The sequence below is a fragment of the Drosophila miranda genome, chromosome XL, assembly GCF_003369915.1.
Source record: "Drosophila miranda strain MSH22 chromosome XL, D.miranda_PacBio2.1, whole genome shotgun sequence".
NCBI lineage: Eukaryota > Metazoa > Arthropoda > Insecta > Diptera > Drosophilidae > Drosophila > Drosophila miranda.
In genome coordinates, this window is record NC_046673.1 from 1,597,603 (window position 1) to 1,624,826 (window position 27,224).

Below are 27,224 nucleotides of genomic sequence, written 5' to 3' on the forward strand. Positions count from 1 at the left end.
GTCTGCCTCAGAGCTGTCATCACTTTCGCTGTCGCTGTGGAGGAGGGGGCGGGATGGCGTCGGGTGGGACGAGATGGAATGGGCGGGGGGGCGGCCGGTGGCCGGTGGGGGAGCTGTCCTTAGATGGTCAGCTTTAATTAGCAGCCAGCGACAATCGAATCGCATCGAATCGGATCGGTACGATCGCTTGCGCAGTTATTTCATCAATGACATTTAAGGCTTCATTAAAAGTCCTGCAAACGGGCGTGACCTTATTCGGCGAGCAGTGATCGATCGCTGGGGAGGGGGTCCGGGGAAGGGGCACACAGGCCTGTCCCAGGAACGGAAGAGAAAGAAACATAAGTGGAGGATCTCTAAGGCCGCCGCATAAATTTCATTTGATTGGACTGCGATTGCCTCGGACCTTGTCGCGCCACTAACGAGCCTAGCGATGACATCGTGCCAGCGTGACAGCGTGATAGCGTGAGTCCACAGTTCCAGAGGATTTATAAAGCCTATCATTCGGGCTCCTCGTGTGGTGATGAGTGGGTTTGGGGTCTACTCATGCTCTGCTATCTTTTCGGAGATTTTTTCATATATATATATATATATAGAGTTTCTAATCGCCACGAATGTACGTCCGTCATCGGGAGACTCATACGATTGCTCACGCTTCAGCTGAAACGAGAATATCCATAAATGTATAAACATTCAATGGAATAACATGCCAATGAGTGCTGATATCGGAAATGAGTGGAAATATTAGATAAAGATGACCAACAGTCTTGTCCCACGTGTTTCTTTCAGCAACTCCCCTCTCTCTCTCTCTCTCTCTCTGAGCCTCTCTCTCTGAGCCTCTCTCTCTGTGCCTTGGCTGAGAGTGCCAAGAGTGCTGAGAGACAAATTCAGCTAAGCATCTTCATTCCCAACTCCTGCCTGGCTGCCTCGCTACCACTCTGCGATTCGAGATTCTCTCATTTCCAGTCCACCACCATTAAAAATGCAAGTTGCTCGGACAGTTGGCTCTGCTGGGCTCCTTTGCCACGTTTTGTTAGCCCGTTTCGCTTTTACTTAACATTTCAAGCCTTTGCGCCGCTAATTGGCTGAAAATACCAAAAATGGCAATGCATGACGATTGCGCTGGCCATTGAAGATCGACAATGGGAGGAAGGAGGGGGAGGGAATGGGGAAAGGTATGGCAATAGCAGCTGAAATTGGAATTTGAGGCGGACCTGGACCTGGACCTGGACCTGGACCTGGACCTGGACCTGGACCTGGACCTGGACCTGGACCTGGACCTGGACCTGGACCTCGACCTGGACCTGGACCAGGACCATCCAGGCCTCAGCTGGAGACGATAGTTCATGATTTTAATGTATCGAAAATGTACCGAAAGTCGTACAGAATTCAGCTCCACAACTATTCCATATTGCATATCCATGCACCCGAATCTTTTCGAATATCCATTAAAAGTATGCAGACCCATCGTCTCTACAGACCAAAAGACTACTAACCCATAAGTGCCACGTCAGTCGATATATCGATTAGGGATAGATCCCATCCCGAGGATGCCACATTACAACCGGCCAGTCGCGTGTCGTACGGGTTTTGTCCGCTCCTAATTGACAGTCCCCAAGAGCGTCCCCGCGATCCCCGATGCCCGATGCCCGATCCCCGATCCCCGATCCCCGATCCCAGGGCGAGGGCGTGGATAGAAGTCAATACATAAATAAATAATATTTATTTGCTGTTGTCGTGGGTTGCGTGGGCAGCAGCAGCTCCCCGTGGAGCAGCGCCCCGGTGCCGTGGCGTGGGTGCAAAGCTCAAAGCTCAGAGCCACTTTCCATATATTCCTAGTCTCTAGTGGATCCAAGGAGCTGGCTGGTGGAGGTGCCGGGGTGCCTCACGAATCGCGAGGCGTGCATCTGCGGCATGCAACTCCGATCAGTGATCACCGATCAGTGCTAGTGCTGCCTGTTCAATAGTTTGAGGCTTGCAGATGGGTTCCTTCTCGCTTCTCTTCCTTTCCCCTTCTCCACTTTATTTTCTCCGTCCTCCATGTGGTTTCCTAACTATTTTAGCCGTTTTCCCAATAACTCTTTCCACCTGGAGTCCTTGCCATATTCTTCTTGATTCTCTCTTATTCCTTTCCCCATCCATGCTCTTTTCGACTCTCTTTATTTTGTATGTCCCCACTCGCCTGGTTGTTCTTTGTATCCTATCCTTTTATCCAAAGCTTTCTTTCAAAACTCTAGCCAGAAAGCAGCTGGTTTCGCATTACTGGCCGTAGTCCGCCTGCTTTCTTCTCGAACGGCCCGTGGTTGCTGTTGTTGTCAATAAAAAAGCGACGGCAAACAATTTAAATTTGAATTTAAATTAGCTTCTGCTGCGTCCCTCCGCAACAACAGCACTTTGGCCACAGCCATTGCCGATGCCCTCAAACGATATCCAAGGTCCAATCACGAGATGCTGCTGCTTCTGCTGCTGCTGCTGCTTCTGCTGCTGCTTCTGCTGCTGCTGCGGGCTCTGCAACTTCCTCTTCCTTCTTCGCGATTCTTTGCTTTTGCTTTTGCATTTGCATTTTCATTTGCCTGCCGTCTGCGTTCGATTCGAGTTGAATGGCAGGCAACGCTCCTCTGTACTTGCCCTGTACTAATGGGGCACAAGGCTCCACTGGTGCTGGGAGTAGAGAGTATTCACACAGAGTACGACTTCTTGTGCTATTACATATCTTTGGGCCTGCATCTGATTTCTACAAAACTCTTATGGGAACTATCACACTCGTAATACTAGTGCGTAAATATTTTCAGGAAGATCAGATTCGACTTGGAGCACGTATAGAGCATATGTATGTACATCTGAGTAGTGGGTATCCTATAGTATCCTAAAGTGGGAATACCGACTCTTCTTTTTCGGGCTTTGTTCTGCTCATCTCCCCCTCTTTCTAATATACCCATTGAATTGTTCCTCTCTTTGCTCAACCCATCACCAGGAGGCTGCAGCTGTGATTAATTAAGGCACAACAATTGAGATCTCATAGTGTTGCTGCCTTTGATAACAATACTGTACGGGTACGTTTGAAAGAGAATGCCAAAAGGGGACCGCACTGACAGCTCGCATTTAAATGTCAATCAACGGACATGGACATGGACGTGGACATGGACATGGACGTGGACATGGACATGGACTTGTAGACATGTGGACATGGCCCGGCGAGACGACGCGGCGACTTTGTGGGGGAGGCGTGCGGGCCACAGTGGATAGCTGGATTCATTACCTGAATACTCGTACGTGCATTAAGTCAACTTCAGAAGCAATTTTGACAAATAAATTCATCAACACTTCCGCTGACAACTGGCAGATGGGGCGACTTCTGCCTTGGGAGCCGGCTAAATGTCCGCAGCAGACACTGAAATGCACGCAAGCATGTCGTCCCGAATCCTATATACCCTCTCAGCTCGTAAACCATTAAGAAATCTTTGCATTTGCATATATTGCACATGAACTGAGGAGCAGGTGGCTCCCAAAAGCTAACATTGGATCGATTCATACAGGGACCGTCATACAGCCGTCTACAAGTCTGAGCACACAAGACATGTTCTCGCCTTATATTAAGTTTCTAAGAATCGATTCTAAGAATCCTCCCTCCGACCTCCTGACCGCCCGACCTCCCGAAACCGCCAAATCGCCAAATCGCCAAACCGGCATACCCTCTCTCCCCGGAAGGGTATACTCGTGGAAACAAGCAAACAACAAACGCATTTGAAATTCAAATTTGAGCACTTTTAACGAGCATTCGCCTGGACAGGAGTTCGAGTTGCAGTTTTAGTCATACGAGTAGTTGTTGTACTCGTACTCGTACTCGTATGTTTCGGTGGGGAGTAGGGAGTAGGGAGTCAGAGTCGGAGTCGGAGTCGGAGTCGGTGTGGAGTGGACAGCAGCCATGCGCATTGTTTGGTAGTGGGGATGCCTTGTAGACGCTCATCAGGTTGACAGCTCGAGCAAGGCGATACATTTTCAGAGCACCCACTGCAACCACTGGAAATTCGCTGGAAGTGGCCTAAGAGCTTTGCGAGTTAATTGAGCATTCCGGGAGATCGGATTCCGCGCCTGTGTGCCCTTTTTTACAGTTGCCCATCCGCCAGGGTCTGTTTTTCGCTGCCTCTGCTCCGATTTCGCAGAGCCAACATAATAATTGAAGCACATTTTGCACAGCCGTCGCCAAAACGTGACAGAGGGCATTGTGGGCAGAGAGGGGAGAGAGGGGGAGAGAAAGAAAGACCAGGGGTTGTTGGCAGGACTGGTGGGGCTTGCAAAACAACGGATAACTCAGCGGAATGTGCTGGCGGTTACTGGAGTGTGTGGGCGTTCCGTTCCGGAGATAACCCTCCCACAGTGGGCCACGAAATTCTGCAGACCAGGCACTCAGAATAATGGGAGCTGATCAAAGAATGTAAAATAAGGTCGAACCGCCCAGGGGCTTTATTCAACAACTCTCCGCTCGAAAAGGATTCCACATTTCTGAACTGCAGAGTCTTTGGTACGGAGACTTTCACGGAGAATACTCTTGCTGTTTTCTTATCCATTTCTCTGGAAGCGATTCCAGAGCGTCCACACCACAGCTACTGCCAGTACTGTTCAGTATATCCAGTACTTATCTGTACATATGTATGTGCGGGTTCTCGATGTAAACTATTTGGAAGTAAGCTATAAACCCAATCGAATCGACTTCCCCATCCCCATCCCCAGTCCCAGTCCCACTCCCAGCCCGGATGCGATTTCCCATGCAGTTGAAACAACAACAAACAACTCTCACTGTACAAGTAGTCGCAATAGGGCCTTTTCGTATAAACAGACTCTTGGGCATTCCATCCGTAAAATGAGGCGATGCGGATTAGAGTTCAATAACAGCCGCCATAACAATTATGATTACTCCGAGAATACTCGTATTCGGTGGAGAGATAGTGGCTATCACTGCCGCAGAGGAGGGGCTCCGACTGGGGCAGCACATGGCCCCCAAATGCTTGACCCAATTCCAATGGCTATCGAGCAGCGGCAAGGGAGCGGCAAGGGAGCGGAAAGGGAGCGGCAAGAGAGCGGCAAGAGAGCGGCAAGAGAGCGGCAGGGAGCAGCAGGAAGCAGACAACATATTCGATAGAGGATCAGCCTCCGTATCTATTTGGCAGATGTTTGAACAGCTGCCATCTCGCACTCCGTTCCTGTCTCTCCCATCGACACGATACGAGTGGCATTGGGATTGTTTTGTAATTTCTGATAAGAGTTCCGAATCGTAGGCAGCCAAAGAAACTCTGTCAATCAAATTTAGAGTCGATGGATCCTCTTTTTCTCGAGCTAGCACGCGGCTATGGACAGCTCCGCGAATGAGATCGATGTTGAAACCACAGCCGGAACAGAGGACGAAGCGGAACCATCTCTAACACGAGGGCGGGACGAGGATGATGTGGAGCGATCGCGCGAATCAGTGCTCTTCGGCCGAGGACGCCGGAGCTACTGGCTCAGCCTGTACGGCTTTGATTCCGCCGAGGCCGTCCGCATCTTGTACATTTTCATGCGCTTCTGCCACCTCACCGCCATCCATCAGCTGCCGAACGGCATCGAGCTGAGGTTCGCCTCCTCGGAGCACCTCCAAAGGGGGCGTCTGCTCGCCCAGCGGCTCGTGGTGAGCCAGTTCCAGCTGCGGTGGCGAATGGGTCGCATGCCACGCCCACATCCCGACGATACTCCGCACCAGCAGCAGCAGCAGCAGCAGCAGCAGGAAGATGAGGGGGCGGTACAGAATCTCGCAGCGGAGGGCTTGGGCGTACTGGGAAGGCTGCGTCGAGCATTTGCCAACTACTTTCAGGGGTCGACGGGGTCACGGTAGTCGATGAGTGCTGCGATGGTGCTCAATGAGGTCCAAAGATAACAGCCGTATACTCGTCTGTACGCATGGTTGGCCTATAAATAAAAAGTACAGTTTCTTCAAGCAAGGTGCATGTTTCATGCATGGTGTACGCGTCCTATCCAACGATCCGACCTCAAGGGTAGCCAAATGTCTTTATCTGCAATGGTATCTGATCTTTGCCTAATGTTTGCCTTCTATCGTATTGCGTTTCTGGTGTTGTTGTTGTTTCAGCCCCGAGAGGAGCGGCCGCGCACCCACATGGGCCGAGAATTAAATTGGTAAATTTTCCCAAACAAACGAAAGCGGAAATTATTCATGGATAGAATTTTCATTTCTGACGGGTGCCCCAATTGAAAACCATTAACATAATGGCCCAAATGGCACAGAACTCTGCTGGCTTCTGACGCTGACTGCGCAGACTGCGCTGACTGTGAACGTGGCAAAAGGGGTGGAGTATGGAGTGTGCAGGGTGGAGGAGGTGCAAGGGGTGGTGCCCCGCAAGGCGAATTTACTTGTCAGTGTCGCTTGGCGTGTAATTTATGCAAATTTTATGCGCACACCACAAAAAGCAAAACACCAAAATAGTACGAAAAAAAGAAGCGAATAAAAGAGACAAAGTGAAACAAGAGACAAAGAGAGCAGCAACAACAGCGACGGACGCACAAAACGCAGACGCACGCAGAATTGCCCTGCCCTCGCACAGAGCACATGTGCTACTGGAACGATCTTGAGCAGATTCATTGAAGTGGACCCTCTCTCCACGCTCCGTACACCAAACGATAGATATTCCAGTCTCATATTATCAATTAGCCACATACAATTAGTACATATGTATGTACATATCTTAGCCAAATTCCGTCAAAATCGGATGCCACTGCAGCCACCTGTAGGGTATCTAGGGTATCTAGATCGCCGGCACCGAAGCCCCATCATTTCTTGCTTGTTTTTGTGGCTCTGGCTCTGGCTCTGGCTGTGACTGTTGCTGTTGCTGTTTTTATAGCTGTTTATTTCCATGGTCGCCTGAGGCTTGGCGGGGCGGGGACAGGGCCGAGCGTTATTTTCATTTAGTTTATGGTGACATAATTAAAATTTATACGACACAGACTTACAGCACCCGCATTCCCACTGACTGGGCGACTGGTTGGAAGGGAAGGGCTGGCATCTGAAACGGACTGCCCTGAGAGAGGGCAACAGAGAGAGAGAGAGAGAGAGAGAGAGAGAGAGAGAGAGAGAGAGGAGAGCGAGAGCGAAAGGGCGATTATTAGATTACGAATGGGGCTTGAAGCGATAGCGATACCATCGATCATGCTTGCGAATGCGATAATTATCGGTTATCTTATCTGCAACATTCGGTCACCCCTCCCCTGTTTCCCTGCGGTGTGGCCTCGCATAAGATTCGTGTGGATCCCCCGCTTAAGCGGGATCCGGCTACCTGGCCCTACCTGTGTCGTCCCTTGCTTTTGTGGCTCTGGTCTCTGTGTGTGGCATGCTCTCATGTCAGCCGACGGCGGCACCACCCGTGACCCAGGGGTCCAGGAGGGTCCGATCCCTGGCCGTGGAATCGAGTCAAGTGAGGCCCTGCCAATTCATTTCAAATTCAAAGACAAAAACAACGGAAATTAATGTCCTGCCCTTTATCCCGTTTTTTATATATGTATGTATGTATGTACGGTGTACAACTATCCACACACACCTCGTACTCTGCCGCCGGGGGCTTTTCTGCTGTTTCCTCTTCCGATTCGACTGCCCTGCCCCCTGCCCCCTGCCCCCTGCCCCCCGCCACACTCTGCTGATCACTCTGACGCTGCTCTATCTTTGCATATCCCTGTGCTGCTCTGTGCTCCCTCATTCTCCTCTTTCTCATATTTCTGCTCCTCCTTCTTCTCGTTTTGTTGTGGATAATTTACCTGCCAGAACATTTATGCACACATGCATGTGTGTACATATGTACATACATATGTGTGTATGTTTACCTATGCCCGGCATTTCCCTAAACACCGGTTCTTCTCTTCTCTGCTCTGCTCTGCTCTGCACACCACACCTTTACTCTTCGCCATCCTCAACTTTATTGCTCTCTCTCCTTCCTCCTCCCTCCTCCCTCTTCCACTCCACGGCCGCTATTAACTGTCATTGTCTCCAAGAGTTCTACGCATACACATACATATGTATGTATGTATGTACATATAGTGTGTGTTTGTTCGTGTATTTGTTTATGGAGCGGCTTGGTCTTTGTCATGAAAGGATAATAAAAAACGAAATTATGTTTAAATATGCCAAAGTCTTGTCCGCTGCCCCTCTCCATCTCCATCTCCTTCTCTCTCTCCCTATCTCTCTCTCTCTCTCTCTCTCCCATATCTTGAGTCTAAGTTGCCTGAGCTCTTCTTCATGGGCGTGCTAAGACTTTTATTGTCGGCATGTCATTGCCATACATGTGCTATGGAACACCCGTATAAAAACACAGCCGCACACATGCATGCATATACATATGTATGTACATACTCGTATACAATTACGTATACATTAATAAATACATACACATGTATGACCCTGACCTGACCTGATCCGACCTGTCTGGGATCTTCGCCGCCTTGCGCAACTTGCTTAGTGACTTGGACTTTCTTCAAAACGGTTTAACACTCCGCCGTATGGGTTTACGTCATATGCATAAACATGCATACATATGTACATCTCCAAACAGACATACATACATACATATGTACATATGTAAATCTCAGTGCACCAGAGATGAGCATTTCGCAAATTTGACCTTGACTATGCTGGGAATGGAGATCTTTGAGCTCAGGTCATTGCAGTAAGCAGTGCATAGGGAGGCTAGGAAGCTAGGGATTCTATGCATTCGCCATCATTATTTGATTAATCTTCTAACACCTGAGACTTGTAGGTCCATCCTATAGTGCTCCACTGTAGGAGCAGCTAAGGCTCTAATGACGTTATAGAATAACAATCGATAGATCGGCATTGGTGTAGATTAGGCAAGCACCCCCCTCCTTTTTTTTAATAGTCTGCCTTGCTGAACATCTCGGAAAGATAACGATTTACTGGATGGCATCCGTTAAGTGACAGCCGATATTTATCGTCCAACTTATCGAATTAATCACCTCTCCCTTGGTAACCCCAAAAACACTCTACTCCCTCCCCACTCCCCACTCCGTGCAACCGAAGGCAACAACAATTTGTTTTTCAGCAATTTATGATCGAACAAGCCGAAGATCAAGGGAGGGCGATGCAGAGTGGGAAAGAGCCCCACACAATGACGGCTGAGAGGTGGAGGCAGGGGCTGAACCAGGAGCTTAGGTGACAGGGGCAGGGGCTCATACATAAGGCCAGTACATAATCACAGACGATATTTCAACAGCGGAGACTGTGGCCGACCCGCTCTGGACGACCTATACGCCACCCATCAAAGGCTCCCTCGGTACTGGACGGTACTGGACGGTACTGGACGGAAGGGGTAAATTAGATGCAGGAGCAGAAGCAGAAGCAGAGCCTGCAACAGAGTTCAGATGTGATATCAGCGGCAGAAAGACAAATTTCCCAGCGCTGATCCCATCGCTTGACCTTGCCATCAATTTTCATAATAGGAACTCATGGGGGAATGGGGATGTGGGGGGAAATGGAAACTGAAATTAAATTTGTTGCCATCGATAGCGCATGGGGGATAGCTTTTCCGAAACCCAACAACAAAAAAAAAACCAAACCACACCACACAAAAAAGCGCTAAGCTGAAAAGCCACCACAAAGCCAGCGGGCCAATTTGTGCTACTTGGGTTACGTCTGCTGGTTGGGAAGGGGTATGGGTATTCGTGTCCCATAGATGGATGAATGGATCGGATCGGATCGCATCGGGTCGCTGGTTGGATCGCCGGTTGGACCGCCACTTGGATGGTAGGCGGTTAAGCGGGTGCAGAGCCAGCTACTGTGGCAACTTAACGCTCCAGTTGATAGCCATACACACATGCATACATCCATATATGTAGGAGCATATACTTTCATAACACACATCATCAGCATCTGTATCTGTATCTGTATCTGTGTCTGTATCTGCATCTGCATCTGCGTCTGTGTTGACCCACAATTAATCAGAAGCGACGCGACGCAGTCCGATCTTCTCCATCTCGAACTGGGTCGGACGTGGAGTCCGACACCATCAGTAAAAGGGGATCGGTTAGAGGTTAGAAGTTAGAGGTATTGGTAGCCCTGCCCAGCTGCATTTCCTGCATCAATTTCCCGTTCGGTTGGCCAAATTAGCCAGCCGTGAGCGATGACCCAATCAAATATGGAGCGAGGCCAGGTCAGGGCCTAGTCGGAAGTGGAAGTGGGGAGGGAAGATGAGAGAGTATGGTAAAATGCGTAGTTTGCGGCTTTTGCTTGTAGCCCTAGTTTTTTCAGACCCTCCCGAAAGGTTACTCGTATGTCGGTCAGAAAAATGTTCAATGAAGTTCGTGGAACAATCTACTCAGCCCTCAGGGCTGTAGATACAATTAATATTTAATTCGTTTAGGTAATATCTCTCTATTGTACAACATAGTTTCGGTTCGTTGGGGGTTGGCTTGCCGCCTGGTGCCCGTATGAGATACCTACACTATGTACAGCCATGATGGGAACGATCAGGGTATTGTGTCGGGGTATTTCCCGCCTCGACCATAGGACGTGCTTTCCTCATGTTGCTTGCAACTTGTTGGGCAGTCTCCGGCCATCTGAACGACGCAAGGCCTTGTTCCCAAGTCTTCTGGTGTGGCCTCTTCTTGTGGGGCAGGGCGGCCAGTTAATGGACACATTTTGTATGCTCGACCCAAGGCGGAAACGCGTGCCTGTCTCTCATTACGGATTTGGCAGTGTGCAAATTGAAACATCCGCGGAAGCAGTCCCAAGCATTTCCAAATGCATGACGAGCTAATGGCATCCATATCTATGTATATACAAGCGCGCGATTCGGTGGGCAGGGGCAAAATGAATAGAATATAGAAAAACCCTTGAGGGCCTCGGGTCCGTCCGTTCCGGTCATGACTTCATTCGGCCAAGAAATCTCCTCGGCTTTTTTTGGACACGCGCGTCATGGCGACACCTTGACATGCCACGCCCACGCCCACGCCCAAGCCCACGGCCAAGCACAACACAGCCCTCTCCCTTCGCTCCCCTCGCTCCCCCTCTTCTCTCTGACAATGGATGACTTAACCAAATCCCATCAAATTATGCGTCTTCGGTGACTGCCCGTCTTGAATTTTAAGCTGGAGTCGCCTCAAGAGGGGCTGGCGGGAGATTGGCGGGCCCCAAGATTTTTGAAAGAAAGAAAAGCCGACAAATCTATCGGAATCAGTTTCGTTTTCACAGTTTGGTGTTAGACATATTTTGTAATTTCCTTGAAGTGACAAATCTCTTGGGCTATGGCTTGGGCTAGGTTGCGTCACTTGACACGAGATATCTGTAAATCGTGTGGCAGGGTTGCTCCTGGAACAGATCGGTATATCACATCAAATGAATGGGGGACGACGATGGGAATGGAGGGCAATGAAACTGGTTTAAGTGGAACGCAAGGAAATGGAGTGCCATTGATATGAATAATATAACAATCTACATACATGATGGGATGAACTGCAGGGAGTATTCTCGAGTGACGTTCCCTTCAATGGAATGAATGGCCAACGAAATAATGAACCTGCCACGGAGATTGGCAAAATGGGATCCCCACAAACAAGATGTGGACGAACCTCAAAATGGGATTCATTTACAGAATATAATCGCCATTGGAGTAGGCAAAGCGGTATCCAAAGCACCGAGAAAACGCCCAGAGGGACACCCCGTGTTTGGACTCCATTCTCCTGCGTTTTCTGTCCCTCTGCTGCACTTAACACTTTTCCAAATTGCTACGTAGTAAGTCCGAATATATTATCCGAATATGGTTGCATATGAACTGAACTCAGAGATCGTGTTCCCCTACCATCCCAAAGGGCAAGCTCTTGCTAGAGCTCTTCAAGTGCTCTCGATTTGTTGTATTTTTCAATTGCGTTCCGCTCTTTATTACACTCTTAACCATGTTCCAATTTCATTTGTCGTAGTTTCCAAAGATTTCTTTTTGGGAATTCGGACTTCCCAATCGTTCTCACTCTTGTGTTTGATGGATGGATGCCTGTCAATCCCCATCGCCAGCGTCATCGGCATCGCCCTCGTCGTTGACTTAATGCGTAAATTGAATTAGGCATTGGTAATTCAGTTGGTGCCATTGTTGGTGCTGTTTCTTTTTGCCGGTTTCTGTTTCGGTTTCTGTTTCTGTTTCTGCTGCTATTTTCGTAATTTGATTTTGGTCACTTTGGCTGTCAGTTTAGCTCGGCCCGCGCCTTGGTTAAAATTTTCCAAGCAGTGGCAGCGCTAGAGTGTGGGGGCAATGGTCAATCCGTAAGCGACCGAATCGACATTCCGTTTTGACGCAAATGCTGCCCTGCTTGCTGATTGTGCCCCACTCCTGTGCGCATACGAGTATTCATATTCATATTCATCCTCTTCAGCTTCAGCTTCAGCTTCAGCTCCTTCTTCCCTAGCTGGCACCTCTGTTTGTTGCTCTTCCCCTGCATGACAGCTGCAGGTAAACGACACCGCATGTCGCCTATCGCCCCATTCGATCTGACAGGTAACAAGAGCCCAGGTACCAGGTACCAGGTACCAGGAACCAGGAACCATGCACCAGGTACCAGGTACCTCATCCACAGCCTCGCCCTCATCCTTAGCCAGATAACTTCATCCTGTCGCAGCAGGAAGTGTCCTGCAAATCACGTTTGCCTCTCCTCAACCCCTCCTCAATTTTCCCTGGAAGGCAGAGACAAACCGATATGCGATGAGATGAGAGACCCCATTCTGAGTGCCGGCTATCAGGACGTGACTAACCTCGATTGGCATGCGGCCTAATTAGAGGGCCTCAGTGCCTCACCAGGTGACACCCGGCGTAATCAGCGCTATGCAAATATGAGATAGCACCAGATACGAGTATCCGGGGATACGACTCGTATTGCGTCAGCCAAGAGGCCGGCTGCGAAAGCACTGCGGCATCCGTTGGCCGGAAATGGATCGAGTAAATCGAATGCTAGCAGCCAGAAGAGGACAGATCAGGCTGGATCAGAGCTGATCAGAAGAAAACAGAGGAGCCCCTCTGGGACTCTGCTCGAAAAGAAGCATAAATATTTATACCAAAGAGAAGAATGGGAAGGGAAGGGAAGGGCAGGGAAGGGAGGGTCTATGGAATAGGAATGATAGTTGACAGGCCAAAAGCGATGAAAATTAAATGAAACTTTGTATTTGTGTTGCGGCGAATGATAATAAATAAATGTGTAGATACAAATGGGATTGGTATTGGGGATGGGGATGAGGATGGGGATGGGGATGGGGATGGGGATGGGGATAGGGATGGGTCCCCGAGACTCGGTTGTTCGATGCTGCAGCACTTAAACCAAGAAAATATGGGGGGACTCGATGCCTTGGACTCGAACACTTGAAAACACTTGTGATAATCATGACTAATAAGACACACAAACAGAGGGAATAGCAGCCAAGGCGAGCCGAATCGAGTCGAGAAAAGGCAAGAGTCTAAAGAAAACATCGACAAGACAAACACAGCTGGCTGGGGGGCTAAGAATCAGAAGGAGTGCTTCTTATGTTGGGGGGGTGGGGGCTCTGAGAAGTCAACGAAAAGTACTCAGAATTTGGGCAAATGCAACTTCGGTCAGAGCTTATTATCTCTCGAGGGGTGCGGAGTGGAGTGGAGTGGGAGAATGAAAATAAATCTAAATATACGAGTAAGCTGGAACTAGTTTCGAGTTGAATGTTAGTTAGTTGCCCACATTTTCTGCTGTGCCTCCCACAAGGGAGGCTACTGTTTTCCTTACAAAAGTCGCCTGAATACCTGAGACACAGTGCCGAGGAATGCGCTGGTTGTGCCAACTTTCGGATTATGTACACATATGAAAAATGTGGGCAAATCCTATATTTCTTAACCGAAATCGAACTTCTCGAAGAGAACTAATTTTTTTTTGTTTCGGATTGAATTCCTCTAATTTCTTTCTCTTGTATTCAACCTATGAACTTTCCTTGAAATGAAAGCAACTTTATCTATAACCACACATACATATATGTATATGTATCTATAACCTTGCCTTGCCCAAAACGAACTAGTTCCGAGGGAGGCGGCAATGAGTTATATTTTCAGTTCCATTATCCATCCAAATGATACCAATGGGAACATTTTTGTCCAGGCACAAAAATGTATCTAAGTATGTACATATCTAAATAATCTGGTATTCCCCTTCCCTAGCGGAACGCTCATGCACAAGTAATAATTCGATTCTTCGATTAGAGCCCATTGCTCCGCAATTCACTCCACCACTCTACCACTTTACTCCACCAATCAAACAATCAAATTCTTACAAGAGTCTCTCCAGCTGCGGCCGGGGAATGGGCGGTGGGGGAATGGGGTGCAAGGCAGATGATTCAGGGCTTGGATGGGGTGTTGTGGGCCCCGGAGCAAACCGATCCGAAGAGCGACCACTTGAAAGGGTTCTTCGTAGCTCTGGGAGTGGGAATGGGAGTGGGGCAATTGAAACGACACGCGCGCCGCCTTATAGCGGCAATTAGTGTTCAAATTTAATTAAACGCATTCTAAGACGTCGCCAAGGGTGCCCCCGTCCACCGTTCGGAGCCCGAAACCCCCCGTTCCCGAGATGGAACTCCCAAAGTTCATCAGACGTCAACCTCATCGGGGCTTATAATTGGTCTTTGGGCTGGCTTCAAGTCGAGCAGAGCAGTCTATCATCCATTCGTCCATTTGCCGCGATAATTGATCCCAAGTCCCACTGCCAAACGGCTGCGAGTATACCCAGACCAAGGCCCTCTCTGCCCTGCTTTCCTTTCATCCAGCTGCTAATTGATAAGCTAAGTGGCAAGTGCCATAAAACGAGCTCGGACTGAATCGAGCCACCATCCCAGAATCAAAGAACTTCAATTCCGAACTGTCCCTCGCTAGACGTTGGGATTGGAATTCCATCTGAGGCAGGGACCGGCGGCAGCGGCAGCGGCAGTGGCAGTGGGAGATCATTAAAGCAGCTCTATAGACTCTCGGCCATGCCAAAGATTTATGGGCCAGCGGCATTTGTGACCAGATTTATGTCAGGCTTGGCCGTCCCAGTTTCTCTCGTTCTCCTTCTCCTCGGCTAACTTTTCATTACCAAAAACTAGCAACCTGCTAAATGAGCACAGCCCTTAGAGAAAACACCAGCCTGACACGAAAGTCCATAAAACTAACGAGAACGGGTCGGGTCGGGGTCGGGACAGGGTTCAATGGAATTGAGACTGTTGCAACTCTTTAGCGTTGGTTGAGTGTCAGCGGTAGTGGCCACAACATACACAGATATCCAGGCGATCTCCCTGAAGACAGGTAGGAAGCAGACCTAGCTCTAGTCGTCTCTGACGGCTTTCGATGGGTGTGCTCCGATTGAACTGGATGTGTCCCTTAAGGTATACTACTTCTAATGAGCCCTCAATGGACTCTAATAGAATCTTCCTTTTAGTTCGAAACGCCTTATTCTCCTTCCTCAGGGCTTGAGCCTTAATTCCGTTGCTTATTGCTTGCCATCCTTTCATTGAGTGATGCAAATTCTTAGCGTGTTTAAGAGCTCTAACCTCTCTCTCTCTCTCTCTCTCTCTCTCTCTCTCTCTGAGATGACATTTTCTTGAGGGTTTTTCGTTGTTTTTGTCGTTAATGTGTCAATTGTGTGGTGACAAAAGCGATAGCTTCGAACACGCCCATAAACTGGAAGACGATGCCGATTCATACTATACGTAGCCATACTCCTCAAACCACCTTGTCGGCCCTCGTTCTCTTGCTGGCAATTTGGCCACCAGCTCTGCCTTTGAGGCACTTAAAGATTTCTTTTTGACTCTTTCTTGCTGCCGTGCCCAATGCTGTGTCTGTGTGTATTGGTTTATAGTATCTATGTGTGTGGTGTGGTGTGCTGTGGTGTGGTGTGGTGTGTAGGTGCCACTTAATGGCCGCCATAAACCCACTCCTCGCCTTCGTGTGTTCGTGTGTTGTCGTACATGCGATTCCTGTTGTTGTCGCTGTTGCAGTTGTTGCCTGAGGTTGTTGCTGCAGTTGTTGTTGCTGCTGTCGTTAGTGTAGCTGTTGCTGTCGGTTATGGCTGGAGCTTACGGCTGCCGCCAGGATAATGAACATTCATGTTGAACACGTTAAGCGAGCGCGACTGCGGGCGAGAGCGTGGGTGCAGCGCTTCATGCTCCTCTGCGTCCCCTCCTTCGCCACTTGGTTTCCTTGTGATCTCTACTTTGGACCAGCCTCGCCAGTTTGTGGGCCTACTCTTCACTATTTTGTTCTTCCTGCTCGCTCCTTTCTGTCCATTTTCTCGGTGGACTCTTTCTTCTTTTGATCCTCTTCCTTCTATCTGTCTATCTTAATCATTTTCTACTCGACTTCGTATTTATTTCGCTATCTACTTATTTGCGTTCTCTTCCTTTTTCTGTCCTCTAAATTCTCCTTCGAGCATAGAACGTACTCCGGTTCCGATTCCGATTCCGATTCCGATTCCCATTCCCATTCCCTTTCCTTCTCCAACCTTTCTGTAAGTATCTTCGCTGCTTCTACGCCTGTTCGCTGCATACCTCTTTGTTGCCTCAACTCTACTCCGGGGCCTGCTCATTAGCTCCATCTTTCGTGCAGACGCGCCCAGCAACTGCCTGCTCCGTGACTCCCACTCACATCTTACCGCCCCCTGCCCCCAGCCCCCACCTCCAACAGACTGTCCCTTCAAGAGACTGCACACGTTTATCGCCTCGAGTAATTACATTTTGGCAGGGCCAAGCCCCGAAAAAAGCGCAGAGCGCAGTGCATTGAACCAAGTCGGGCTTGACGTGGGCCGTGTCTCAGTGCCCACCTACAAATCGATTACAGAACGGCGAGGCCCATGCCCATTCCCATGCCCATGCCCATGCCGAGCAGACCCGCAATTAGCGGAAAGCCAAGCACTGACCGCAGATCGCTTCAACGTTTGCGGTTGCCCCCTCTCTCTCGATACTCCATACTCATGCACATAGTACCATAGAATATACCATACATGCATGTATCAGAATCCACAATGCGAGCATATGCTAACGATCTGATTTCTGCTTTTCAGCCTGCTGGTGGGTGCCCCCCTGGATCACAATCGACAGCCGAACACCTCACACTCGGGCGCCCTATGGAGGTGTCCGATAACGCAGAGGTTCGACGACTGCGAACAGGTGATAACCGATGGACGACGTTGTAAGTGACCGCCTCTGATTTCCTGACAGTGACTAGGATCTGTATATCTATCCCTAAGTACATATGTATGTATGCGTGTACAGTGAACGAACGCTCTGGTTCCGAGGCGAGGAATAACGCCCGATATCGGAACTAAAGGAAGTGGACCTTTCTCTGTACATCAACCTCTTAAGTTTATCATTTAGGATCTCTGTTCCGACTCTGATTAGTTAAGAAGCAAATTATATAAATCGTACGTATATAATATCCAGTTAGTCGATAACTACTAACCAAGCTTTGGTATCTTTCCACCTCTATCTCTCTCAATCTCAATCTCTATCTCTATCAATCTTTCTGTTGGTGAAGGTTGATTGTTTTGTGCCATCTGAACCGATAAAAGCTTGGATAGTTATACTAATTATAAATACATACATACAACCGAGTACATATGTACTCCAATACCAAAGACAATATGGATGGATGTACAACTGTAGGATTTCCTCCTCGGGCCTAGTGCTCCTCGATAAAGAATGCTTCCCCCCATGTAACTAACACCGGTTCGGGGTCAAAAGATCCATTCCGACCAGGCCAAAACCAAACAATCTTCATTCCACTCGGGCGATTTGCGCTATAAGTTTTCCGTTTCTCCTGATACATACGTATATAGTATTACTTTCACTCAATAAATTGTACATAAACAATTGCCAAATGCTGTACAGAGATCTGTGACTAAACTTTTCTAACAATAATGGAACTTTTTCAGTTATCAGTTTTTAGTTTTCAGTTTTTAGTTATAGGAATGGATGCTGTGACCAGTTGGTGAATTGTTCAATCGATTGGTTGATCCAATCCAACCACTTCACAGCCTCTGCACTACATATTCTAGTAAATATTGTATAGAAAACCACTTTTGCCCTAGCATCTTAGTCATTACGAAACACCATATCGATATCGAGATCTACTATGTATAATTAATTTGATTTTTTAATTGTTTTTGTACTCTCTTTTTTTTCTTCCCTATATTTTTTTCGTTTTTTCGTTTTCTACCCCTTGATTTTCGGTTCTGCCCGCGAACAAAATAAATCGAAATTCATATTCGGTGCGCCTAACTGGGAAACTCACTCGGGTCCCCCTCGACCTCAACCTAAACCTAAACCTCAACCAAAACCTCAACTTAAACCCAAATCTCGACTACAACCCAATCCAACTTTCCAACTTTCCGAATACTGACCAAAATTCTTTTCAATATATGCAATTCGATCACGATAACGATAACGATAACGATAACGATAACGAACGAATCATTTAGCATCGAGCGGAGTTTATGAGATTAATAAGCGTAAGTGGTATGGGTGCTTTAATTGTTGTCTTGCCCACAAACCTAAACCCCACTAAAATCGACCCATCTCAGGACTAAGCATTTCATCGCAATTCCTAACACCCATTCTGTATTCTGTATTTGATCTGCAATATATCTTTATTTATGTATACATACAAACAGATGTACATAGATACATACATATGTATGTATATACGAATGTATTAAGTATTCATTCATATCTTTGGTTTGCGCTTCGATTTCGTTTACTTACGGATTGATTTCTTCTTGATTAACTCAGTGATATACTCAGTGCACTCGAATCGCTCGCCTTTGCACACAATACTTACAAACATGTTTGTACAGTCATCAACATACATACATATATCAGCGATCACCGAATGTACAGTCACGCACACGCATGCCTATGGCTGCCATTTTGCTTACTTACCGCCGCCACTCACTCCTTACTGCTACCTTTAGTTATTGCTCCTGACTTGCCACGCACGCGCGCAATCAGTTAATCAGATAACCAATAATCAATAACCAATAATCAATATGTATACTACCATCTGTTTATAGAGTTAGCTAAGTTTACGCACACTTATACATATTTATGTATGTACATAATTATGGATGCTTCGATAAGCGATTAATCTAAGGTATCATTTATCGTTAATAACAATTGCACCATGGAGGAGAAGCTATCTCACCAGATCCCAGCCATCTGCTCAGCAAGCTGGAATGGAGGTCTGGCCGTCTAGTGTGGCTCTCGCCTAGTATTTGATTTGCTCACTTGTACATTTCCCTGGCACCTATTTAGTTTTATTTGTTTCATTTCCCTTATTCGGAATGGAAATTACACTCCCTTCGATAAAATTTTCGATGTACTCCAGTCGATAGTTCTCAGTATCCGATTTTTGTCCGATAACTACCCTTCCATGGGGTTTCCAGGCTACCGGCCGATAAATGCTGCACTTTTCACTATTCGATGCAATTTATACATAGCTAGCCCATAGCTTTTCTTGGAAACTTAACTTAAACTTATTGAACTCGAGACTTATAGTTTCAAAGCAATGAAACGCACTGTATTTGAACAGATTTATGTACTGTGTAGATTCTTGTACATACATATGTACATATTTTTGTATATATGTACATATGTATGTTCCAATAGTCCCCCCCAGTCGACCCAAATGTTTGAGTACGCGTCAAGGCCAGTTCCCGCTACTTAATGTCTCCCCATTGAGAAGGAGCTTGGCTCAATATTTGGATTGGCGATAGCCTGCCAGGCCCGTGGGTGCGAGGGTGTTCTGTTCCATGCCTCGATGCTTCCATGCAGCAACAACTTCATTATCGGCGTCACATGTTGGCCATTTCCTCTGCATGCCCGAGCTGATTCCCGGAATGCCACCACCGTCCGGGTTGAAGATTATTCCAGGCTTCACTTTTTGGCGGCTCCAATTGGGGACTCATTTAGCAGTAATTACCCTCAGAATCGTAACCACATATGTATAGACATACATATGTACGTACATACATACATACATATATCGCTCTGCCATTCTCTCTCTCGATCATAAATGAACAAACGATTATGGGAGGCATGTAAATCCATTTGCGATTTGCCCCGCCGTTCCTTAGTATTCCCCCGACGAAGACCCATCCAACTGGGTCGACTGCATTTTTGAGCACACCACTGTGACCGTGTTTTTGACTCTTCTTTCTGCTTTAATTCTTCCACTTCGTCCGCTGCCCCGACTGATTGTTCTTTCATACCCTTGCGCAGAGGGTATGTGCCTTTTGCTCAGATACTTGCAACGCAGAGCCTCATGCTCGGACTCATATCACTACATTCATATATACATATATACATACATACATACATATGTACATATTTTTCCATTTTCCAAGGAACTCCCGAAACGTAATCTAGCTAGAAGTGGTTGTAGCCCATTTAATTTTGATCGCAATCACTGTAGCATATCAAGCTTTGGGGGTACCAAAATCTTCGACTCCTTGGCTTCGGCCACAGCTGCTCCATTCCATTCCCCACTCGTTCTTGTTGTCGCTGTTCTTGTCGCTGTTTTGGCAATCAGAGCGTGGCGGCCGCTCAAGACTTTGTCTGCGACGCCACCGCCCCAGAACGTGACAAATTTCTCAAAACTACATATGTATGTACATATGTATGTATGTATGTATGTATGTACTTGTTGACAAAAACAAAAAAACAAATGTTGACAGAGGCATACAAATAACTGCAAATTTGAGAATGCAAATTCCTGAGTAAAAAATAACTCGGAATACGCTTTCAGGGTGCCCTGGCAGCAGCCCCTGCATTCCTTAGGTTTTCTTCGCCTTTTTCTTCCGCGATTTTCGTCTCTCTTGCCAATGTCAAAGACGCGCCGCAAAGTGCAAAGTTCACTTGGTGCTGGGCCAATCAAATCCGGATGGGGTGCGTGGGTCGCCGTGGGGAAATGTGCGCAGCGCTTCCAGCTGCGCGCCTGCGTGGAAGGCGACTTTCACTGGCAGGCCCGACCGGGGCGCGTTTTTAACGCGTCAAACCCGTCAAGAACGGCCCACGCCCCAGGGCACCGCAGCGCAACGAAAGGCGAAGAAACCCGAAGAAAACGAAAAGAAAATGCCGCTTAAGTGCCGTACCCCGCCTCTCTCGCTCACCTATGTAGGTACATACATATGCATGTACATATTTACATATATGTATGTACTTATGTACATATGTGTGTGGATGTATCTCACTCCATCTCCCCATCCAGTGTAATAATCATTTATCATATTTCAACACTTTGATTTGATGCTTTAAAATGCATTCTAAATCAATTTCGTTACGTTTCGGCTCTCTCGCTCTCGCTCTCCCTCTCTATCGTTTTGGCTGCCAACATTGCTTTTTCGCCTCTTCGCTGCAGCGTTCTAATAAAGCTGATGGCGGAGGGTACTATGACTTCGAGGAGAACCGTTCGCACGGTTATTCGATCCAAAACGGGTTGAGGAAGAACAGAGCCGATGAATAGACACTATACGATGAATGAACAGCAAACATACTCCGTTGAATAGATTCGATTGCTGTCGGATCAAAGGGTATCCAAATATTCGGCACCCGACGCTCTCTCTCTCTTTCGTTCCTTTTTGTTGCTTTCTTTTTTTGTTTCCCAATCAGCGGTGCACATGTGTGCATCCAGCTCCAGCTCCAGCTCCAGTTTCAGGTTCTCGTCTTCCCTGCCCCCACACACACGCACACACACACACACTTACAACACACATATTGTGGCAAAAATCAGCTGCTAATAATTAGTTAATAACTATTGCATTTCACTTATAATTAGCAGCTTTAAATCCACCGATATATGTACATACATATACATATGTACATATGTAGATAAATACATATATGTGTCAAATGTGAATGATTTTATTACTCCTGCGAAACTATTGTTAATAATGCATACACACTACTGTTACACTTACAAGTTAATGATATATTTATTGTTCTTGTTGTTAATATTGATGTTTTTACTATTGTTGTTGCTGACACACACACACACACACACACACACACATGAATCTATACACATGTACACACCCACACAAACATATCCACCAACCACACACACTGTACATCTCTTTTTCAACACTTGCTAACATATCGGTATCTCTTTCTCCCTCTCTCTCTCTCTCTCTCTCACTCTGCACTTCGCTCCTGTCTCTGTTCGCACGTCTCGGAACGTACAGCATACGACAGCGAGGTCCTCTCACCGCCCTCCAGCGACGAGATCAAGGAGGGACAGTGGATGGGCGTCACGGTGCGATCGAACCCGCTCCAGGCCAACGGATCGGGTGGCAAGGTAAGTCAAGGTCAAGGGCATGGGTACAGTTGCGACCAGCGGCGAAAAAGCTCGTAGAGACCATCTGCAGGGGACATCCAGGCATCCAGTACTTCTCCGGGATATGTCGGAGAGAAGTTGGGTCTAGGTTCCTTGGCTGCTCAACCGAGTGTTCATTGTGGTCCATCATGATGTTTCTAGGAAGATCTTGGAAGTAAATAGAAGTAACTCAAGAGCTGTGGAGAGTGAGTTTTCCAATCAACTTGCGAGGAGTGCAGACATACACCAGACGAACACCAATTCAATTGACTTGATATTGAAGTTAACAACATGTACATATGATAGGACATATGAACAGAATATCACTCATATCCTTCCGTAGAGAGGATACTTAGCTACTCTGCTTGTCTGTTTAAATGTTTAATGAGGAAACGTGAAAGTACGCCCTCCATCTCTCCTTGTAGAAGTACACTACTGGCCAAAAAAATAAGTACATCGGTGTCTGCTAGTTTTTTATGGAATAGCTCGAATTTTTGTAAATTTATGGATGCCAATTGTTTATATTCGGAAAGGTTACAGTCTTGCCAAATATTTTAATCAAAAATTAAAGTGGGGAACCATCTTTATAAAATTCTATGCCCAAATTTTTGCTGAATGGGCATTTTTGGTCGGGTCAAAATAATAAGTACACTGGTGTTATTTATAAATTTTGAAGGATTAGATAAGGATTTGATCAAAGGATTGTTGGTTTTTATTGAGATCCTTCATATTTAAATACATGAGAGTTAAAAAAAATTCTTTAGATAGGCCGTACTGCTGAAAAAAAGAAGTTTTCAATAAGTCTTCAAAAAGAAAGGAAAATTCTCCGGGAAATTGCGAAAAGTCTTGGACGCTCGGTATTTTTTGTTCAGAATGCTTTAATATCTAAAGTGCTTATTGAAAATCGAGGATGGACGAAGAAATCGGCAAAGAAAAATCCAATTCGGGTAAAAACATATTGACAGACGTTATACAACCTTATGCTGAGGAAAACATGACCTTGAGATGGGTCTTTCTACCGGAAAATTACCCAAAGCACACCTCAAAGGTGGTGAAGGCTTGGTTTACGGGAAAAAATGTAAACGTTATGGCTTGGCTAAGTCAGTCTCCATTTAAAAAACCTTTGGGGTGACTTGAAACGTCGAATAGGTAAAAATAGTTTTCGAAAAGAAAAAATAATTATGGAGAATTTGTGCAAAAAACGTGGTATGAGATTCCAGTGGAGACTTGCCGCAAACTTATTGCTAGTATGCCAAGAAGAATGGCCGAAGTCATCCAAAATATGTGTTGCTATATAGGATGCTAGTAAAAGATTATAAATTATCAGAAAAAAGTGGACAAATTTTGATACGCTTTTAGTTTTTCGCTGTGGAGAATTGCTGTACTTATTATTATGGCCAGCCCTTCTTTATGTTTTTAAGGTTTAATCGGTCATAAAATATATATTTGAAATGAAAAATGCTTATGAAAAACATTTTTATAGTCTATTGTAGGTTAGAAAACTAAAAGTAAATTTGATTTTTTAATTATGTTTATTAGAAAAGTTTTATAGGACGTGAAAGAAAGCTCATAAGCGTGTACTTATTATTTTGGCCAGTAGTGTACATCGTCAAGTATCATAAATCCTCTTTTCTATTTCCTCTTTGTACAGGTGCTCGTGTGTGCCCACCGTTACATGTACATTGTGCGCGAGAACCGCTATGGCCAAGGACTGTGCTACGTCCTTACCAACGACCTGCAGTTTGACGAAGTGCACGAGCCGTGCAAGGGTCGCCCTGTGCAGAGGTGAGTACCCAGCCAGCATCATAGTGAAGCGTAGAGCGTGAACCTGTCCCGTCTTTATTGATCAATCAATCAAACAATCAATCAATCAATCAATCTACGGGATTATAGGCTTATCATAACAGGTTGGCCATTTCCATAGCCATTGCCATCCTTCTGGGACAGTTGACATGGGTCAGGTCTTTTGATTGCGGAGCGGGAGGGATACCACACGATGCGACACCGTACGACACGACACGACACCCACAGAAAACGTGTCAAGGTGAATTATCTGTGGGACGGGGACTGGCACTTGATGAATGGTCAGAGCGGGTGAGGGAACGGACAGGATGGGGACCTGGATATGAAGAGATACATATGTCTGTACATATTTATGTCCATATGGATGTGTGTGAGCGCGTGCTCGCTTTCGGCCAATTAGCATGCAGCGGGTGTAGCAGCAGGGACCGGGGCCGGGGCCACGGATCGCTCCAAGTGTGACACCGATGACGTCGGCCCTGGTCGGGCCACCAACTGCAGGACGCCAGCAGTCATAAAGGTGAATTTTAATTTATTTAAATGACAAGGCATAGGGGCAGGATTGAGACGGGAGGAGGGGCACTCCGCGCCCACTCTATGACCAAAAGCAAGGAGCGGTAGGTAGATGTCCGGCTCGGGGAGAGGAGTAGACTGAAGTGGAGTGGAGTAGAGTCGGGACGCGGGCCTGTCAGCATGGTGGATATGCAATTTTTCATTGAGCGGGTCCTCGCGTGTCCAAACTCGATTCGGGCATTCTCAGAGGGCACATGGCAGAGGGAAAGAGATGAGAGAGAAGTCCTAATGTTGACCATGGTCATCCATTAATGTCCCAGCTCCATGCCGCCAGTATCAAGAGAGTAGCAAGTTGACCCTGGTCATCCATTAGTGTCCCAAAAAGAGAGGGACAACGGGATGAGCTTCAGGGGACATACGGAACTCGAAAAGTCCAGGGGTGGAAACAGGTCATCTATAAATGTCCCGACACCGTTTGGGAATAGGAGGAGAAACGGGTTGACCCTGGTAATAATGTCTTAATGATAAGATGGAAATAGAGAACGGAACGAAATGGAAGGTTAGAGCCCAACCATAATGTGACGAGAAGCACGGAAAACATTATAGAACCCAGAAGCTCGTGAGCTCAGGAGATGCTTGTTTCCTTCCATTCATGTCCAATCTGCTTATTAATGTTATTTGGGGAAACCAATCCCTTTCGGAATAGCTTCCCAGAGCAGGTTCTGGTCACCCTGAATGAAGCCAGAATCAAGGAAGGGTAGACGGCATTCACCAAGGTCATCCATTAATGTCGATTTCAATTTTCGTTTGTTTCTCGGTTTTTTCAGGCAACACGAGGACTACGGACTGTGCCAGGCGGGAACGTCGGGGGCGCTCCTGGACGATGACACGATGGTGCTCGGCTCCCCGGGCCCGTTCACCTGGCGGGGCTCCATCTGGGTGACGCAGATCGGGGGAGAGTACCTGCACCGCGACAAGACGACCTATTACAGCGACCACTCGGACGCCAGCTCGCCAGTGGATAAGTACAGCTACCTGGGCATGTCCGTCACTGGCGGACGGTTCTTTGGCTACAACATGTGCTATGCAGCGGGGGCGCCGCGCTCCAATGGGCACGGGCAGGTGGTGATCTTCGACAAGGCCAACACCAACCCGATACCCGTGCGCCTCATCATCGACGGGGAGCAGTTCGGGTCGAGCTTCGGCTATGAGCTGACCACCGCGGATGTCAACGGGGACAATCGACCGGATCTGATTGTGGCAGCTCCCGTCTTCTTCGGCAAGAACGAGGGAGGGGCCGTCTACGTCTACCAGAACGATCAGGACACGCTGCCCAGGAGGCACACCCTGCGGCTGACGGGGGCCCTGGAGAGCCGCTTCGGACTGGCACTGGCCAATGTTGGGGACCTGAACAAGGACAACTGCGAGGACATCGCTGTGGGTGCGCCTTACGAGGGCCAGGGAGTTGTGTACATTTACCTGGGGTCGCAACAAGGCCTCAACGACAAGCCCGCCCAGCGCATACAGGCCTCGGAACTGGGAGCCACAGTGCCCCACGGCCAGCCCATTCGCACCTTTGGGATATCGATAGCCGGCAACACGGACCTGGACGGCAACTCCTACCCCGACGTGGTGGTGGGTGCCTTCAACTCGTCGGCCACGGTGGTGCTACTGGCCCGACCCATCATCAACATCCAGACGAGTTACCGGAGCGAGGAGTTGCGCAACATCGACCCCAACCAGCCGGGTTGCCGGGCGGACGCATTCAGCAACCTGACCTGCTTCACCTTCGAGGCCTGCTGCAGCATTGAACCGTACGACGATTCGACCAAGGAGCTCAGCCTGATGTACAGCGTGGAAGCCGAGACCTACGACCACCTCAAGAAGTTCTCACGCGCCTTCTTTGACCGGGACAACAAGCGGAGCAACGTCATTAGCCGCGTGGTCAAGGTGCGAACCGACGGACGCGTGGCCTGCCAGATGGTCACCGGGTACATCAAGGCCAACACCCGCGACATCCAGACCCCCATCAGCTTCCGACTCAAGTACACACTGGAGGAGCCACCGCTCGCGGAATCCGCCCTCACTCGGCTCAACCCCATGCTCGACCAGACGCAAGCCCACATCGACTTTGAGGGCACCTTCCAGAAGGACTGCGGCGACGACGATCTCTGCGAAAGTGATCTGGTTATTCGAGCTGAGCCAAATATCACAGCCATAGGTGCGTATAGCGAAACTGCTCAACCTCTTCCGAGTCGCTTTGCTTACTTTCCTGAATTCGCGTTTTCCCGTATTCCCTGTGGACTCTCTTCTCCGCAGACAACAAGTACACCCTAATCCTGGACGAAACTGAGTTGGAAGTGGGGATTAGCGTGAGCAACCTGGCGGACTCCGCTTACGAAGCGCAACTATTCATTAGCCACCAGGCCGGAGTCTCGTACGTGGCCACCAAGAAGCCGGTAAGTGCCCACGGCCAAGCCCAACAGATCTTCCGAACCGAATCCTCACTCCATTCCATTCTTCCTACCC

At 47.8% G+C, this 27,224-nt stretch overlaps 2 protein-coding genes across 3 annotated transcripts in view; both read left to right on the top strand.

Annotated features, from left to right (window-relative positions):
* Positions 1 to 27,224, top strand: part of LOC108154567 (integrin alpha-PS1) — a 48,115-nt gene that overhangs the window by 18,375 nt on the left and 2,516 nt on the right. The window contains exons 2-7 of one of the 2 annotated variants that reach the window (XM_017284869.2): positions 17,077 to 17,204; positions 18,493 to 18,522; positions 22,252 to 22,364; positions 24,034 to 24,167; positions 25,523 to 26,916; positions 27,015 to 27,154. In XM_017284869.2, coding sequence (XP_017140358.1) covers positions 17,077 to 17,204; positions 18,493 to 18,522; positions 22,252 to 22,364; positions 24,034 to 24,167; positions 25,523 to 26,916; positions 27,015 to 27,154 — 1,939 coding nt within the window. The remainder of the gene's footprint in view (positions 1 to 17,076; positions 17,205 to 18,492; positions 18,523 to 22,251; positions 22,365 to 24,033; positions 24,168 to 25,522; positions 26,917 to 27,014; positions 27,155 to 27,224) is intronic. The other variant, XM_017284877.2, reaches the window with a different exon arrangement.
* On the top strand, positions 5,134 to 5,969 carry LOC108154609. The gene has a single exon (XM_033392286.1). It carries the CDS (start codon positions 5,345 to 5,347, stop codon positions 5,861 to 5,863), a length of 519 nt encoding a protein of 172 aa, XP_033248177.1. The 5' UTR covers positions 5,134 to 5,344; the 3' UTR covers positions 5,864 to 5,969.

Coding starts and splice junctions, on each gene's coding strand:
- LOC108154609 (XM_033392286.1), top strand. CDS start 5,345: ATGGACAGCTCCGCGAATGAGATCGATGTTGAAACCACAGCCGGAACA.